Source organism: Neopsephotus bourkii, unplaced genomic scaffold (assembly GCF_033783945.1).
Source record: "Neopsephotus bourkii isolate Nb327-2 ecotype Australia unplaced genomic scaffold, CSIRO-AGI_Nbou_v1 NB_1765, whole genome shotgun sequence".
Taxonomy (NCBI): domain Eukaryota; kingdom Metazoa; phylum Chordata; class Aves; order Psittaciformes; family Psittacidae; genus Neopsephotus; species Neopsephotus bourkii.
The window spans coordinates 12,457,714-12,476,185 of record NW_026902239.1 but is presented as its reverse complement, the minus strand read 5'-3'; the positions used below and the strand labels follow the sequence as shown (position 1 = coordinate 12,476,185).

Below are 18,472 nucleotides of genomic sequence, written 5' to 3'. Positions count from 1 at the left end.
AACTAGCATAGCAAAAATGTTAGGCACTGATTAACATGAAAGACTCAAGAACAACCAACTAAACTAAAAAATGGGGAAAGTTACTAAAAAAAAAAAAAAAAAGCCCTCCCCCCGCCCCCCCCCCCAACACTCCACTCCCCCAAGTACTTATAATTTAAAAAGACTACTTTTACCTTTATTCTGCAAAATGAAGGATGAAATGACGCGGTCCCATTCCTCGTTCTTTGTATCTAACAATACTAAGACCAGGTCAAATCTGCTCAACAGGGGACTGCCAAGAGCTATGTTGACAGAGACAGACTCATTAGAGTCATAATGGCCTTTCGGATTTGTTGCTGCCAGGATAGTTGTCCTTGTATTAAGCTTGCAGACCAAGCTAAAGAAAAGTACGGTGAACGTTATGGCTGAATTAAATTGGGTAGGAGAATGATTTTAAAGTGTTAAAAAGGATCACATTTTTATGTTATAAAGAGCACATCTTACCTTAAAGATCATAACAGCTAAATAACATACACAATTATTGTATTAATATATAACATATACAGCATTCCTCAAAGAACAGAAACTATACAGAAAGACAATGATCAGGATGCCAAAAGTAACTAGTCAATATTGCCATGAGTAATCTTTATACACAGCTATCATAAAACCATAGAATAGTTAGGGTTGAAAAAGACCTTAAGATCATCTAGTTCCACCCCCCCTGCCATGGGCAGGGACACCTCACACTAAACCATGTCACCCATGGCTCTGTCCAACCTGGCCTTGAACACCGCCAGGGACGGAGCATTCACAAGTTCCCTGGTCCTTAAATAGTAAAACCTAACATAGCTTTTCAGAAATAAGTATTACTTTGCTTATTTATACAGTATAGAAACACATTTTAGTGCTGGAAAGCAACATTTTACCTTGACATATATTTTAAGAAAGCAAAATAAAGTGTAATATAAACTATGTTTCTTCCTGTATATAAACATGTTATGAATATGAATCAAACCAGATGATGGCAGCCATATCAACTGCTCCTCCAGGGAAACAGCCATCTTCCTCTTAACCATGCTATCCTGGAATGTGTTTCTAGTTGTGGGGAGAGGTTATTTTTATTCTAGTAGTCCAAATGTAATCTTTTTCGTTAAGGCAGCAGCAGAGGTATTCTAACTTTGATTTGTCACTGAGCTATTTCTAGTCAGCTCCTGAGTAACTGCTGCCTCACATCCTATATTCTTTTATGACTGAGAGGAAGGACTACAGATTTCTATGAAACAGTAGGGAAAAAAACCCAACCTATCTTATCTCCTATGCATCAAAATAAGACCTAAACCAACAAACTGCTTAACCTGTCTGTGCAAAGTTACTACTAAAAAAATCCTCAACACACGTAGTCCTTAAAAGTGAGCAACTGAGGCTACATGTGCAAGTTAGCAAACTGTGCTTTGGGGTCTATAAAACCAAGCTGACTGCAACAAAGAACACAGCTAAAATACATCCTCATCTTGTTAAGTAGATGGGGCCGTGTTGATTCCAAGTATTTATCCCCAGCTGCATTACTGGGCTAATAATCACTCAGGTGAGTGAGACATGACTTGTCTACTGTCTGTCAAAGAGGGTAAAGAGAGCTCCAGTGGATATGCTCAGAATAGAGGAAGGACATGATCAGTTACAGAAACCAAGAAGATGTGATTGGAGTCAGAACTGAGTTAAAGGTGACAAGGTGGAATATGGAAAGGATGATGCTGTTTAAGCAGCAATTCCAGCAATACTAGCCAGGAAACGATATGGACCTGGACAAGAGCTGTGTATGACTGACAGAGTAAGATATGAAATCAAAGTGGCAGGGAAGGAAACAGCAGACTTGAACACACACTACTTTGAAAAAGAAAGTTAAGAACTTAAAGTAAGCAGGAGTTTATGTCATGTGCAACATAGAAAATTCAGCAGCCTGGAAATCTGTTGGTCTTCTTTTGTTACCATGCAATATTACTGGATTTTAGCGAAATTAAGTCCTACTTTCCTAGTTCCAATAAAAAATTACAGAGTTCCTCATTTCACATATGATTATTATGAGCACTTTCAGCAAAGATCAACAAAAAGAACACCAAGCCTTCTTAGGAATGTGCCCTGGCCTACAGTGGTAGGTTGAAAACCAAACAGTGAAATGGTTATGTATTCATTCTGATCACTTGCAATCTCTGGTCTAGTGTTCTTTGAAATGTTGACTCATCTAGCTTAATAATACTGCTAAGAACAAAACTATTAAGTACAATAAAGAAAACAGATATATTTAATCAGCATGACAAACCTCCGTCCAACTTGTAAATACAAGAGAGACATCTTACATTTTTATCACATGTTAACATCCGACTTACCCTGCCTTTGCAACACTGATGGTTTGTTGCTCCATTGCTTCATGGATACTGGTTCTGTCATGTTCTTTGATACTATTGAACTCATCAATGCAACAAAGGCCTCCATCTGCAAGTACCAGTGCTCCAGCTTCCAAGTTCCACTCCCCAAAGTCCTTCACAGCAGTCACTGTCAGACCTGAAGAATCAATTACTTCAGTCAGTCTTTTCCTTAACATGCAGGAATGCGTCTGATTGAAAGAAAGGGACCCAGTCCACTGGCTTGTGCCATGGACAGATGGCAAAACAGGAGGTTAACTCCACCACACACCTCTACCATGTAACTCACTTTACACCTATTGGTAAGAAATCCCACTAGTGTTTGGCAGGTTAGCCTGGACCTGTGAAGCAGACTCTGTTAAGCTTCCCATGTTCCACAGTGACTCCTTTTAGGACTTTGCTAAATGAGCAAAAGAGATTAGGGTAAGAAGAATAAACCTACCAGATACAACTGAAAATTAGGGCAAATGACATTTAGGAACTTCTCTCCACCAACTACTAAAACAGACCAAAATTTTGGGGTTGCAAAACAAAGTTTTGAGGGAAAAAAAAATAAAAATATTTTGAGTGTCTTTTAACACCTGGCCCCAGGAAGTGCAAGACAAATCCTCACTTTTAATCCCATGATACACAGCTCTGGGAGCATGGCAGCTCAAAAACTTTGCACAACTATGAGAATAGCCACTCATTATTAAGGATGTGCAGATCCTTTCAAACTTTTTATTTCCTATTTCCTAGCTTCTTCTCTATCTTTAGCCCTTCTTTTTCACTCCAGTGTTCAGATGAAAATATCCTAGTAGTTGACAAGCTGCAACCAGCCAAAAATCTCCTTGAATGCTACAGTAAAACCTGCCCAAGAATACTCCCCCTGCCAGCCAGCTTTGTTCGTTTCGGGGAGGACAGTCTGCAGAAGCCTTCTCATCACTGCACAGCCCACCAGAGTAGCCACTTGTTCACAAATGGCCAGCAATAAGTTATTTGAAATACATGCTTCCTGATAACACAACATGTACTTTAGATTGTTGTGAGGAATCTACTCCACTGCATCCAATCACTCTTGGCTTCCTGGCCTCTGCACTGAACAACTTGGGCAGTCAGTCATATGACATAATAATAAAAATGAAAAATAACCTCTAGCCTTGTGCCGGATGTGGAGAATGCTGTTAAAAAGCATAGCAAGCAAGAGATCAGGCAAGTGTCTGACAATGACATTTCTCTGTAAATAACCAAAAGCGTCATCACCTTTCCAAACCTTGCATGGGATTTGCTGAAGGCCAAAGGCCCCCGTGCCTTAGCCCTGTGCTCTCACTTGCTGCAGAGCTGGCAGCACTCTGCTCCCACCAGCAGGGCTCTGCCTTCCCACACAGGTGGAAGATGGCTCCTACATGCCTTTCTGCAGTGCGTATTCCACTACAGTCAAGGGCTCCCTGCAGCCAGTACTGGTGCCTAGCTGTGTTTTTATTTCCACACAGAATCTTCTCTTGTGGTGACGGCACACAACCCACACCCCATGAGTACCGAGCACCTTCTGCTCTTCCCCTACAGAAGCATGAGGAATGAAAACCGGTGCTATACAGTGCTGTCACTCCTCCCTATCCCTTATGCATGGCAGCCACAAGATGGCCTCTTCCAAGGGCCTCCTGCTGCCACACAAGATGGCCTCCTCTCTGGTCCTCATGCTGCTGCACAGGGTGGTCTTCCCACTGGGCCTCCTTCTGCACAGGGATATGTGTTGTTTCGTAGTTTTTTAAGCTATTTAAGCGTTTCTTTGCAAATACAGGAATGCAATGGCTTCTTGACAGCACAGCTGTGTAAAAGATACGCTCTGGTCCCTACACAGCCCCTCTGTGGGTGGCCTCTGAAGCAGCAGCAAGGTGCATTCATAGCAGAACTGTGGCCCATGCTGGGAGCCAGGCACCCCACTAGCAGACCCTTCTTTATTTGGGGTGCACACCAGCGAGCAAAGTGCTGTTACACTGCCTCTGGGCACACTGCCTTCGGACAACTGCTGGGTGCCATGGTGCTGACCAGGACAGTGCAGCTCCCCTGCGGGATTGGGCTCTTGGGAAAGGAACATCCGTGGAGAGCCCAGAGCTCCTTCAACACCCTGCCCCAGCATCAAACCTGGGCCACCTCTGGGAACAGAAAATGGGAAAAGGAAAAAAAAAGGGAGGGGGGGGAAGGAGGAAAAAATGCAAGTCTTACAGAAACACCACTCTTCGCAACAACCCCACAGCACACGGCGCAGCTCCCAGGACCGTGGAGGGTCGACGGCCGCCGCACCACCGCCAGCCCCGGCTCCGCCTGGCTGGGCTCGGCCGCCCTGGCACAGCCCCGCCCGCCAGGCGCGGCCGTTGTGAAGCCGTTTCCGCCTCGCGCCGAGCGGGGGCGCCGCGGCGAGGAGGCGCGGTCGGAGCGGGAGCGGCGAGGCCCATCTTGCTGCCGCTCGTCGGCCGCGCTCGGGGAGGAGGGCCCTAGGCCGGCGTGCGGCCAATCCGGGCGGGCGCTGGAGGCGAGCAGGGCAGAATGGGCTGTAGTTTAGTGAAATAGGAAAGCTGCAAACAGTGTGGAGTGCTCCCGGTGTAAATAAAAGGGGGAAAAGAAAAGTTTCTGCAAGTCGCAGCTCTGCAGCCTCGCTCGGGCACCGGCGCGGGGGGTTGTGCGTCGCAAAAGCCCAACACACTGGACTTTATTGTGCTGCGTTAGCACGCTCTTCCTATTGTTTGTGTTTTTTTCAAAATATGGCAAAGGTTCAGGTGAACAATGTAGTGGTGTTGGATAATCCTTCTCCTTTCTACAATCCTTTCCAATTCGAAATCACATTTGAGTGCATAGAGGACCTGTCTGAAGGTGAGTACGTTTTTCCCGATACGGATTTTGTAACCCCGGGCTCTGCGTTTCAGGGGTTTTAAGGCTTAAACTTTGCGCAGGCCTGCTTCTACAATTTACCAGTTTCTCCTTCGCCGCATCGCCGTGCCGAGGCGAAGGGATGGATGTGCCCGCCCGAGCCGGAGCCGGAAAACCGCTCTTGCCGAGCCCGGCGGGGAAAGTTGGCGGTGTTCGCCCACCCTAGCCGCCGACTGGAGGCCGGCTCTCCTCTCCCCGCCGCGCCATCGGCGAGCCGAGCCTCAAGTTGCGAGGAACTTGTTTGAGTGGTGGTAGCCATGTTGCCAGCTTTGTGTGTGCGTGGGGGGGGAGCGCGACAGGGAGAGGGTTAACCGGGCTCGGCCGTCGTGCGTTCCCGCGCCCGCGGGGAGAGGGGCTACTCCGCGGCCGGCGCCCCTACGCTACTCAGAGCGCGGAAGACGCTCCGCGGACAGCGGTTCGCTTGCCTCGCTCTCCATTTTAATACTTAATTATTATTATTTTTTTTTTACGGCTGTGGGAGGTATGGGCGGTCGGGCTCGCCCCCGGGTGCCGGCAGCTGCCTGCCGAGGCGCGGTAGGTGCGGCTGACCGGTGGCACAGCGCGGTACTGTATGGCACGGCACGTTGGCTGCGGGAGCCCTGCCGGTGGGGGAGGGGGCCGGCCGCCAGCCACTATTTTTGGAAGTCACTCGAAAGTTACTGGCAGCCGCCGGAGGGGGGTGGCCCCGGCGGCGCCGCCCTGCAGCCGCCCCGCGGGGACCCCCCCTCCGGTGTACCGGGAGCTGGCCCTGCTCCCTGCCGAGGGACGCGCCACGCCGCCGGCGGGCTTCCTCCCGCCTTCCCCTCAGCCGTGAGGGCCGCGAACCGCCTTCGTCTCGGCGGCGCTCGGCAGCGCCGCCTCCGGGCCGCCGGTAGGCCGCGCCGCGGATCTCCGCGAGAGTCGCCCCGAGAGGCCGCGCGTCGCCCTCCGGCGGGAGTTTTGAACGCCCCGGCTCGGGGTGAGGAAGGCGGCGGTCCGGGAGGGAAAGCGGGGCGCTCCTGGCAGCCGAGGCCGCTCTGCTGGGGCTGCTTGCGAGCGGAAGAGGGCAGCTGCCTGGTGCTCGGCGGAGACCAGCTCTGTCTGCTCGCCGGGCAGCCCCAGCGGCCTGAGGGGCGAGGGGAAGCAAAGAGAAAACCGGAGTTGGAGAGTGATAACACCTGGCAGGCTGCCTGGCGTTGTGGTTAAACTTGCTTCACCCTGCCTGCCTCTGTAGCAATTTATAGTTGTGGGTGCCGGCGGCCTGTGACAGCGCGCTCGGTGGAACGGCTTGGCTTGCTCTATTCCACCGCCCTTGGGAGGGACAGTCACGCTAGCGGGAACTTCAGAGGAAGTCCCATCTGAACCTGGGATTTCCTCTAGGCTTCTGCCGCTAGTCTCATGCCCCTTTACAACCGGCCGAGACGTTAGTCGGAGCTGCCTGTACCAGGATGTGCTTAGTGCCCATCTCCAGGTAGTTGACTGGATCTCTTTAGTCGGTCTGGCCTCATCTGAGGTACAGTATCAGACCCCTCGATGGCAACCGCTGCGGGAAGCGACAGAGCTTGTCACAGAGGCTCCACACAAAGGCAATATGCCTTTCTTTCTAGTTGTGCACAGCTATATGTGACGTGCCTCTCACTCTCTGGATTTATGTTAGAGTTAATCTGGGACAATCGGGATGAGAAGAATTATAGATGGTCTAATGCAAAATTCTCAGTTTTGTGCCCCCACCTAAAAGCAGGTTAGACTACAGGATAAATTCAGGATGAGCACTGCTATCTTTCACATTTAAAAACAAGATTAAACATTGCCTATGTATACTCCATGACAAATTTGCTGTCATTGCCTTAGCCTTCATTTGTTTACTGTGCCGTTTTCTCTTCAGCCAGCCCTGTGCACCACTGACCCTAAATTACTGAACTCCAGCCATATTTTTTTTTTTAAAGTTGTTGTTCAGTATCAAGGTACCTAAACAACATTAAATGTATAATTTAAAACTTATTTTTAGAAAGTCCATTTTTAGTACTAAATACTACTGGTTTATAATGAACTTTACATTGTTCTACTGTGATAATCTTGAGCAGTTTAGCGTAAAAGTCTTGGCTTCTTGTAAGTACTAACTTACTCGAAGATGTTGACAAGAGGTCCTTAACTGCCCTGGGGGAGTGGCCTGCAGTACTTGCAGTAGCTAGTACTACATGCTTAAAAGGGAAATAAAACCTCTGATACAGTACCTGACCAATTGTGCTGTGCTGTATAGAGGAGTAAGATTTCTTCCCAAGCCCTGTAAATTACATTCCTTAAACCCCCAAACCTGCACTATTGATAAACATGATAAGCAAGAAGAATTCAAGTTCTGTTAAAGTGCATTTTTTTTCTATGCTTAAGTTCTATTTCTCTGTCAAGATACCATAATGCAGACTTCTGGATTTTGCAGAGCATAGTAATAAAGTAGATGTAATAAAGTCCAGGTTTGTGCTTTTGCATAGACAATTGGAGCACTGTTCATTGGGGGGGGGGAGGGGGGGGGAATATACCATGTAAGTTATTTAAGATGCAGTTTTTAAACAGCAATTAAAAAAAAAAAAAAGTCAGTTACAGTTTCCTGTAATGGTGATCCTCTGGTTAAAAAAAACCCAAAATACAAAAGTCTGTATTTAAGATCAGATTTCTGTGTGTATTTATACATGTGATTTTTAATCAAAAAGTGAAAGGGAAAAGCTGGCCCAGAGGGGGCTAATGTGTGCTCATTTGTAGTTTCAGCTTTCAAACACCTGTGGTGGAGACGGTGAGTTACAAAAAAGCCTCTGAATTGTAAGAAATGTTTGATTTTGATGCATTATTTTAAGAAGCAAAATGCTACTTTTTTTTGTTTCTTTTCCCCCTGTAAATTTATTTCTGGAGTGGATAAAATCCAAGCACCAATATCTTTGAGAATATGATCTAATCATGCTAGCACAATTTTACATACTTCTCAGGTTATGCAGGTTACATGTGAAGGAATGGAGGTGTACACTTAGTATGCCAGGTGCTTACACAGTGAGTTTTCTTATTCTGTTTACTACCTTAACTTAAGCTGTGAGGTGTATACATGGAAGGTGAGAATTTCTTTTGGGGAGGTGAGTTGGTATTCAAGGTGTGCAGTGTGGTACAGGCGTATAGAGGCATCATTGCTGTATTGCAGCCATTCCGTCAGACTTTGGGAAGATGCTGAACACAGCTCCCAATAAGTAAATGGGCCCTGTCCTCTTGAAAATTAACCTATGAAAATGGAGGGATTCCTGCAGTACTGACTGCCTGCTGAGAGATGGTGGGATGGTCCATGAGGAATGGGGCAGGCACTGATAAATTTCCCTAGTGAAGACAGGTCCTTGTTATTTTAGGCCTATTGCCAAATAATTGATTTTAGGTTATGCAACACTGTAGATAGGGAAGAATGGAGTATCCTTGACTGTAATGATAAATAATGGTAGGTTTTGGTTTTGTTTGTTTCGTTCTAGATTTGGAATGGAAAATAATTTATGTGGGTTCAGCTGAAAGTGAAGAGTATGATCAGGTGTTAGACTCTGTTTTAGTAGGACCTGTTCCTGCGGGCAGACACATGTTTGTATTTCAGGTAAGTTTAGTTTAACTCTTTCCTAAAACGGTTGCGTTAATTTGTTTAAAGATGACTGTCAAACTAAGAGGCACTTGAAAAATAAGGGTAAGCTAGAAGTTCTTCAGGTATGATACACATTCCTTTAAGATCTGTTCATGAGCTGCTGCTTCTTGCTCCTGGTATTTCCATGGTAATACTTTAACTTGTAGCATCAATAATTAGACACAGTGATATAAGTAGTGTTTGTGTAGCCACTGGTAACTTTGGCCAGTCTGGTTTTATAAATGTATTCTAGATCACTCTGTAATCAAGCGTACTTGTTATCTGTTTTACACCAGCACCATCAGGCTTAACTCTACTGCAGCTGGTGGCAGTTCTGAGACAATCAGGAGCACTATGTTAAGGTAGACAACACCTTTAGAAGCTTAGGCCAACAAACTAATCTTAAAACTCAACTGGAACAGTAAAGAGTTCATTCCTGTTTGGTGGGGTAAATGTTCAACCATTATATTTGGCTAAACATGCTAAATTACATAAAAATACAGCAATTTGTAAGGTAAAACAGAATGCCAACAGTAGGTGGCAGGCATTTGGGACACAAGTGTGTAGATCAGGACTGTCCAACAAACTGGAGCATATGACAGTCCTATGAAATACTGCTGTTAAAGCTAAACATTACTAAGAAGAAATAATGAAGGGAAGGAGGAAGGAGAACAGGAAAAGAGCAGTACTGAGGTGACTTACTAGCCTATTCTGGTTTCCATTTTAAGTCGGGGCGGGGGGAAGGACTGAAATAGACCTGCATAAATTCTTACAGAAGTGGGTCTTTTGTTTGTTTGATTTTTATTTTTATTTTTTTTTTACAAAAATTATGATTTAGCTCACTTTTTTTTCCTCTATCAAATACTAGTATTTGTCTTGTAAACTGAGAGCAGAATCTGTCAGCAGAAAAATAATACTGAAACTTGAGTATGGCTTATTGTATAAGAACCACTGTACTACCTAAATGCTATAAATTCACTTAACTATCTAATGGTAAATGCATGAAGGAGTATGAGCGTTAAAAAGCACTAATGAATACACTTCCCTATTTCTCAGTTACTGTAACAGTTTTAAAACAGTATCAGTGGTTTTTGAGCCATGTTGATTAATCCTGTAAATTCAAGGAAATGGTTTGTTTTGTTGTGTTTTTTTCCTTAGAGGATAGGCTAAAGGAACAGGATTAGGCTGGAGGTTACATTTATCAACCACATGTGCGCAAATTGGTCTTGAAACACTTCTGTTTGGGCTTGCTGCTGGGCCAAATTTTTCCACGCTGCAAGTAAAGGGGATGTGTAACAAATGCATCATTTATTAACAGTTCTTCAATTATCAAGCTGTTACATCTTATGGCATTAATTGGTCAGAAATAGGTGATCCTCTGTTGCCCTCAGAAGGGCTGTCTTGTAGCACTATATCCAGAAAAATCAGCTGGTATTAACATTTCTAATTTAAAAGATGCACTGTTCTCAAAGTTACGAGGACTCATTGATGATGATGGGAAGGAGCAGGAGGCAGGTGCCTAAAAAGGCATGTAGGATAGATTTATCAGTTGTATCCTTGTTATAGACACTACAGCTAAATTGAGAGTAGTCATGAAAACTTTTTGCTTAGATTGGAATAAGTCCTATAAGAGAGTCAGTACTCCTTTGTTATATTAATAAAGTATCCCTTTTATTTCTTATAGAAGTACTGTTGGTCTAAGTATCCTAGACTTCAGGAGCAGTGGATTTTAGGTGAGGGTAGGACTCTGCTAACATGTACACAGAAGACCACCAAAACACAGTGCTGCAGTAAGCCTTTGCTGATGACTGAAGCTGTTCTAATCACCAAACTGAAGCAGCCTGGGAGATGGAGAGAACTAGCAAGGGAAGGCAGAATGGGGAAAAGCACAGAACTGCAGGAGGCATATAATATAAAGAGATTGTGCTCACTAGGGAGAGCACAAGAAAAGGACCCTTGCAGAGGTGTATAAAATTTCCAGCTAATGTGTACACGGTATATTTTTCTAAATAGGAAAATGGCTGAAACGGCAAGTAAAAATGGAGCTTCACACAGATGAAATCCCAGGGATGATAAAACTGTCTCTTTTGAGAAGAAGCTGCTTATCAGGTTGTGAAGTCAGCCTTACATACAGAAAAATGGAAAAATATTGTGCTTTCAGACTTAAACAATCATATTTTTAAATATTAAAAGGTTCAATTAAAGGCCCAGAGCTTGGTCTTTTTGTTTCTAAATACCAAGATATATCGGTAGTGAGATCTCATTCTTTCTCTTTGTGCACTTGAGGATTTTCACAGAAACTTCTCTCATTATATGAGAATATAAGCATATAAGTAACTTACTATCTTTAAGTGGGGATATGACGTTAGTTACCTACACTGCAGTAATAGGTATGTGAATAATTGTATCATGTGGAAAAGCAAGAGAATTCAAGACAAATGTATTGAGTGATTTCATAAAATTCCTAAGTAATTTCTAGAATAAGAATGACATTAGGACAGGATTTTAATGCAGAAGTTAATCTACTGTCTTTTTGCCTACCAGGAAGTTTGCAACTGCTGACTTAACACTTGATCATATCAAGGTTGTCTTATTTTTCTCCCACCTGTGTATGATCATTTGTTCCCTATTCAATTAAGAAGCTTGATATCCAAGGCAGGAAGTTCAAAATTTGAGAAGGCAGTTTCAAACAGTGTTCAGTGTCTTTTCCGCTCAGCAAAATAATACTTGGGAGTTAAGTAGAATTAAAACAGAGTATTTCCTTGGGCTCACTACTGTATCATAGAATTGATGCCAGTGGTAACCTGGAAGAACTACAGTTGCCATTAGGGAGTGAGTTGAGTTCCAGGGGGGTTAAATGGAAGCGTATCCTTCTGCAATATATTAGTCTGTAACAGCCCACTGTGGAATTTAAGGTAATCAAGTGGTCCTGGGCACTGTTAGAACAAGACTACTTAATTAGAATAGTGATTTAATGTGTATTGGCAGTTCTTGTGATTTCTTCAAGCTTCTGTATTTGCCCTGTTCCTTGGTCATCTTTTCTGTTTCCCTGTGTGAGTGGTAAAGCCAGTTGCTCATTTTCTTTTCCTTTGGGGTGGAGGAAGTTGTGTTCTACCTGACTCCCTGGTTGCTTCTCCCACAAGTCTAAGAGGTCTGAGTCATCTAATTCTGCAGAGTGCCTACAGCTTATCAAAAGCTAGATTGGTTTGGAGGCTTAGAATTGAAGTAGTAATGAGCAGAAGGCAATGCTGCATGACCGCTAGCTCCCCAGTTTCACAGTGCTGGAGCATATAAATACGACAGAAAACTATGGATGATAGGGGCAGCAGGAGTCAATCCTATTTGTCCTCTCTCCTTAGCTAAGATTGTTGCACTCAAACCCCTCTAACGTATATTGTTAATACCAACTTGTACTGATATTGTTGGTTTCATAGCTTCATGTAAAATTGTAAACATGAAGCTCTTTCATTTGTGCTTAGATTGCTGCTACTTTAAATCCTATAGGAGAATGAGGCATCACATTTTATCAAAAAATGTGTAATTAGGAAGGATTTTAAGGGACTATGTGAGCCATGTTTACAAGGCAATTTTCATGATTAGTAACTGCAGAGCTGTGGTAAGTAACTGAGGAAGATTATAAAAGTTGTTTATTGATTAGTATTCATGTGGCTGAAAATGTCAGATGTCTCTGTGATGATGCATTTAACTGCATACATCTTAAAAACTGTAGGCAAGTGGAAGGAGGTGAGAGAGAGTAGTTCCTTTCCTAGAACTCCCTGAGAAAGCCCAAGCCTCATCATAGCCTGCACCTGCTTTTCTTACTGAAGTATAAGTTACATTCTGTATTTTAAAGGATTTAGTCTTGTTAAAAACACATGCAGCAGACATATTCAACGACAACAAAAAGATCTTACTTTACTAAATTACAAGACAGGCTTGAGAACAGTGAGTTAGTACACGTGCTCAAACAACAGTTCAACTGATGATGTATTTAAAAGCAGATTTGTATCAAAACTGTCTAATCACATGTGAGAAATGTCATCACACTTACTGTATTCCAAGTAATTCTGTCTCTAGTGTATAGTGTCCTAAATTCAGGGTTAATGTTGTTGTGAGAGCAGGTATATTGTCTGGTTAACTTGAAGAATAATTCTGAATACAGTCCTTACTCAGCTGTTGAGACAAGTACTTAAGATTCACCTGCTAGATAGATATCAATGTGGTATCAATTTTATTTTATTCCATCTTCCCCTTTCACATCCAGGCTGATGCACCTAACCCAGGGCTTATTCCAGATGCAGATGCAGTAGGTGTAACAGTTGTGCTAATTACATGCACCTATCGAGGTCAAGAATTTATTAGAGTCGGCTACTACGTAAACAATGAATATACTGAAACAGAACTGAGAGAGAACCCACCAGTAAAGCCAGACTTTTCTAAGGTAAGACCTGTTTTGTTCTAGTAATACATCAAAGGTATGCTTACAGAAAGAGGTTTTCAAGAAATGAAGCCAAATCCCAAGTAATCCCATAAAGTACATGAAATGAGGCATCAAATAATGGAAAAGACTAGGGGAACAAGCTACAGGTGACATGCAGAACACCTTGAAACCTACAACAGCTTCCACTGTCTTGAAGCCTTGGCTGGACTTGTTAGTTTGCATAAATGATTGGGAAACATTTACTGAGATTGTGCTTCCTTGGAGAACAAAATGGGCATTACTACCAAAGCAAACTTTTCCTGTGATCAGTCTTAACTTTCATAATGGTGATAAGGTACCATCCTCCAGTTAGCTATGTATTATCTTGAAAACGGTGAAAGATTAAGAGGAAGTGTTTTCCTTTCTGCTGCATACAAAAATACAACATGTTTTCAAAGGAGAGGGAAGGCCCGTCATGATAATAAAATGTGACTAATGTCTAGGCATGTCCACTGCCACAGTATAACTATCTTCCAAATCTAGGTACTGTTTTTACTTTAAAACTTTAGTAGACAAATTAAAATTCAGTTAGTTAATATAAAGCATGGTATGATAATTTCATATAAGGAGGGGTTGTGATACTAAATGAAGACAGCCTGCTGGTGGAATTGGTAGCAATTATTGCAAGCACCATAAAGTCAGTGTGAAATTTTGTGAAGTACTGTGGTTGTAAAGTCTTTGTGGGGGTAATTTGCTTTACTAAAAGCTGGCTAAAATAATAAACACTTGCACTTTACTTGCAGAGCTGTCATACAGTCTTGAACTCACTGAACAGTTAAAATACCTTCTCAAGAAAGCAGTTATTTTTCTGAGTAGGATGTTAGAGTAAATGAACAAGTGCTGTATTTCTGTAAGAATGTTTCCGATCCAATGATAGCAGCTGTAGATTCAGATTTACATGAATTACCTTTTCTTTTTATGCATACAAGGCTATGGAGAGAGTAAAAGGAAAACTGCATGCATGTGAACTTCATTTTGAGATGTACACATTACATAATCCATATATTTTCTTCTCTCCCAGCTTCAAAGGAATATTTTGGCATCTAATCCCAGAGTCACGAGGTTCCACATTAATTGGGAAGACAACTCTGAAAAACTGGAAGATGCAGAGAGCAGTAACCCAAATCTACAGTCACTGCTTTCTACAGATGCATTACCTTCAGCATCAAAGGGGTGGTCAACATCAGAAAATTCATTAAATGTTATGTTAGAATCTCATATGGACTGCATGTGACTAACCACCATCATTTTGGTACTGTACATGTGTTAAACTGTAAAAACAACCAGAACTATTTCCCTCAAATTCCATAAGTACATAGTTGACAAGCAATGTGAAGAACTTGTTTTAAAACATCCTGTAGAAAGTTTATATTAAAAAAAAAAAAGAAACCAAACAAACAGTATTTGAACAAATTGTGGAATATAAATACAACTATTTTTAAGTAATTGCCTTTTTTCTCTAATGTGTTATTCTATGTGGTCTAAACCAAGCCTGATTAAAGTATACGTATTGTTCCCCCTCCCCCTTTACTTTGTAAGCACTGTTAAAGGCTAAAAACCCCTGAAAGTTAAAGCATTCAGGCAAAACGAAGGAATAATGCTATGTTCTCATCTCTGATACACAGATTGCCAAATGTAAAGTGCTGTTTAATAGCAGCTTAAGAACAAAACTGTCATTAGATGGAGTTCAAAGAAAGAAGTATCTCATTAAAAAAAATATCCAAAAACATCCTTTCGCTGTGAAAGCAGACAGCACAGTGTAATTTTAGGTGCAAGCTTCTTCTCCTTTCAAGGCACATACTTGTTACTTAAAGCATGCAAGTTGATATTTACCATCTGCTATCTTGGATATATCCTGCTGCTGCTTAGTCAAACTGTGGTTCATTAAGGACAGTGTTTCATGTGGATTTGGGCAAGTATCTCAGGAAAGAAGCCTTTTCAGCCACCCTAATACCACACAACTTTTGGTGAAAGGGTTCAAGCAATTACTGGAAATTCGAAGCAGCGTTAAGGAATAGCATGAATGAAAAAAAAAAAGCTCTTATGTAAGATTGTGTGTTACTGCAGATTGGTAAATTTATTTTCAGGTATGCTTTATTCTTGTTGTTTTTTTTCAGTAATAAGGAAGTGAGATGCTTGCTTTCTGTTTTTTTTGAAACATCTTAAATTTGATGCTTTTCTGTTTTTTCTCTATGCTCTAAGGCAATCGTATGCATTGGTAAAAATCAGTATGCAAACTCTGTTGTGGCAGGCATGGCAGACTCTAGATTATGTTGCCTGCCCTGAAGTTCTTGCAAACACCCTAGTACCTGAGGCATCCTTGAAGATAAAAAGAGCTAAGCAGTAAATTGTAAAGACCTCAGACATAATTATGACACTAAGAATTTAGTCATTCCAGTCCTCTTTATCCTTACGCATTTACTGTGACTGTGCATTTAAAATTGTGATCTGTCATGTCAGATACAGGAATATAGTTCTGCTAGTTACTAGTAACCACCCAAACTGAACCCTTGGAGGTTCTAGACCCTTAAAACAAGGCAGATTTCATGACTGACAGTATAGCTGTGAACAGAGCCCTTTCTGCCTTCTCTAATAGGAATGAAGACATTCCAAGCAGTTAGTACTTCTGTCTTTCCATGTCATTAGTGAAACTGTCTTCCTTTCCAACATGTATATTTTTTAAATTGGAAAGGAATGACCTGACCTGAGTATACATGTACATGCACATGTTTTGTTTCTTCTTTGGAAACCCAGTAGTACCTATGGTAGCTGACTGAATGAAACCCATTAATATTTGGAACCCTAGTTCTAATGTGTGCTCTTACAAATCTCTCTAATTGTTCAAAATGATGATTAGCAATTCAGAAATATTAACACTTCAATATCTGTATAACTTAACACAAAGAACTGGTCCAGCAAAACAGCAGTTGCTTCACTGGAGGGCTAAAATTATGTGCACTTTTAAGAAAGATCTTTTGATTTTCAGTTATATTGCAACTTTAAGGTGTAAAGTGACATTTTTGAGATTTTTCATGCACTTTATTATTCTGTTTGTAAATCTAAGAGATCTCTTAAATGTAAGCATGTAAATAACTTGGTTATCTGCCTAAAGTTTGGCAGGCTAATGAAGTGTGCCTTGAGCTAAGGCTATTGTAGTAGTATTTCAAACCCTTGCACCTATTGAAGATTCAGATGAAAACATGAAGCAAGTGCAAGCTGTAACCAGAATTCATGCATCAGTAGCATGAAGTTTTCTTAAAAGCATATGCACAAATTGATGAAAGTAAACTGCTTCCATTACTGCTATTATTGCTATTGTAGAGTCAACTACAAAATACAGTCAGCAAAACTGTCACCCAGCAAACCAGTTAATCAGAAAGTGAAGATCTGTTCTTCTGTTTAGGAGGAAAAAAATCACGTGTGCATGAGGCTGCAGTAGCATTTGGCACCACATCACCTGTTAACGCTAACACATCCTAGATACAGTTGGCCCACTAATTACAGGAAAAAGAATAGCCCTGCTGTGCTTGGTGAAACTGGAAGACACCTGTACCTCAGGAGAGCAACTCAAGATCTTTGCAACAGAAATGGTCTGTCTTTGCTTTTTGAAAGACTGGATGCCTCTCAGTCTTATACATGTTTGTACAGATCCTAGCAGGCCATACACAGTGTCTTCTGAATATCACATTTCCTGGCAAAATCACATTCCAAGACATGGAATTAGAGAAATCAAATTCTAGTACTCCAGAGGCTTCAGGTCTGATCAGCAGGCAACATCACAGCACAGACTTAGTGATATTAAAAGGTACCGTGCATATAAGGCATCTCTATAGAGGCTTGTCCCTGATGTCTTGAAAGTTTTGAAACAGGAGACTACATATGACATAGTGGCAGCGGGTGCAGACAGCACAGTATTACAAAGATGAGTTCACCTTCCCACGAACCTTCACTTGCAGAGACCACCAAGACACAGGGGAGTGCTACAACTCCTATTGGCAGGACCGATGATGTATTTCACTGTATTTTTACATCAGATAGACTCAGTTCCATTAGAAGATTGTCATAACACTTTAGGTTATTGTATAAAGAAGTGGACAGATTGGTCAAGGTAACATTTATGGATGAAAAACACAGGTGGGATTTTGTATATCTAGCTTGAAAACAAATTTGTCCCTTCTTCTACAGTCATTGTGATTTGTTCATGCATCACCTTTGGTTTGAATTACTATGATGTTCTGAGTTTGAAGGAACTAAAAAGGCTCCAGCGCCATCATAATGGAGGCTGGTGAAAGTTACCTTTTCAGGGGCTCTACAAAATGCACTGAACAAGTCAATCCTTGCCACCAATCTTCAAGGCTGCAGCAACTCAACTTTTCCACAATAACCACAGTATATGAGTTTCTAGCTCCGCAGGCAATGTGTATTCCTGAGATCTGAGTGACAAAGTCACAAAGAAATCTGATGATCTGACTGTTACTTTCTTCGTAGGGAGTCAACTGCTGATTTTCTGGAAGTCGGCTCAGGTTGGAGGCTGGCCACTTGCAGCTAGAAAAAGAGTGGCCACTGCCATCTGACAGTGATCTGCAAGCCTGCAGATTCTATCATTTTTCTGAGAGCCACAGAGTATTGGTCCAGAGATGATGGGTTAATTGCGCTGTTGTTGTTAGCTGGGGAGCTCTACTCAGTGCCAACAGGGAAGATGCAACAAAACTGACAACTGTATGTAAGGGCTGACAGGGTATGCGGGACTCTTCATAATAGGCCATCCCATCGTATTTATGTTTCCAGTTAAAGTTCTGCTTCTTAAGAGCTGGTTTTGCAGTGTGTGATACTAGAGCTGAAGTTGCTAGGGAGGCTTTGTTAAAGGCAAACCCCAGGTTTCTATCTGGAATTTCGAAAGCATAGAGGCCCTCAGGAGGGGATGGAATGAGGATACACCTCAACATTTCCAACTTCTGTTTATGCTAATTTGGAGGCATGGCTGCTACTCATTGTCTGTGGCTTGAGGGATGTGACTGGCTTTCCTGAAGACAGAAGATCGGAGGAAGGAGGTGTGTTTGCTGC

General features: G+C 42.4%; 2 protein-coding genes across 6 annotated transcripts in view; one reads left to right on the top strand and one right to left on the bottom strand.

The window, feature by feature from the left end:
• Positions 1–18,472, bottom strand: part of MCM9 (minichromosome maintenance 9 homologous recombination repair factor) — a 50,424-nt gene that overhangs the window by 15,123 nt on the left and 16,829 nt on the right. Inside the window, exons 7-8 of one of the 3 annotated variants that reach the window (XM_061378340.1) lie at positions 2,367–2,541; positions 174–376 (exon numbers count right to left, since the gene is read on the bottom strand). In XM_061378340.1, coding sequence (XP_061234324.1) covers positions 174–376; positions 2,367–2,541 — 378 coding nt within the window. Of the gene's footprint in view, positions 1–173; positions 377–2,366; positions 2,542–9,550; positions 10,202–10,249; positions 10,448–18,472 lie in introns of those variants that run through there. The other 2 variants (XM_061378341.1, XM_061378342.1) reach the window with 2 other exon arrangements.
• ASF1A (anti-silencing function 1A histone chaperone) lies at positions 4,781–14,854 on the top strand. Of its 3 annotated transcripts, none has more exons than XM_061378344.1 (4): positions 4,781–5,252; positions 8,789–8,904; positions 13,193–13,369; positions 14,430–14,854. In XM_061378344.1, exons 1-4 carry the CDS (start codon positions 5,144–5,146, stop codon positions 14,640–14,642), a joined length of 615 nt encoding a protein of 204 aa, XP_061234328.1. In that variant the 5' UTR covers positions 4,781–5,143; the 3' UTR covers positions 14,643–14,854. The 3 variants fall into 3 exon arrangements, with proteins under 3 accessions (XP_061234328.1, XP_061234329.1, XP_061234327.1); XM_061378345.1 differs by lacking the exon at positions 4,781–5,252 and adding an exon at positions 5,574–5,724; XM_061378343.1 differs by lacking the exon at positions 4,781–5,252 and adding an exon at positions 6,807–7,029.

Coding starts and splice junctions, on each gene's coding strand:
- ASF1A (XM_061378343.1), top strand. CDS start 6,822: ATGGCAACCGCTGCGGGAAGCGACAGAGCTTGTCACAGAGGCTCCACA. Junction 7,030..8,788: donor GTGCCCCCACCTAAAAGCAG/GTTAGACTACAG, acceptor GTTTCGTTCTAG/ATTTGGAATGGAAAATAATT. Junction 8,905..13,192: donor GACACATGTTTGTATTTCAG/GTAAGTTTAGTT, acceptor TTTCACATCCAG/GCTGATGCACCTAACCCAGG.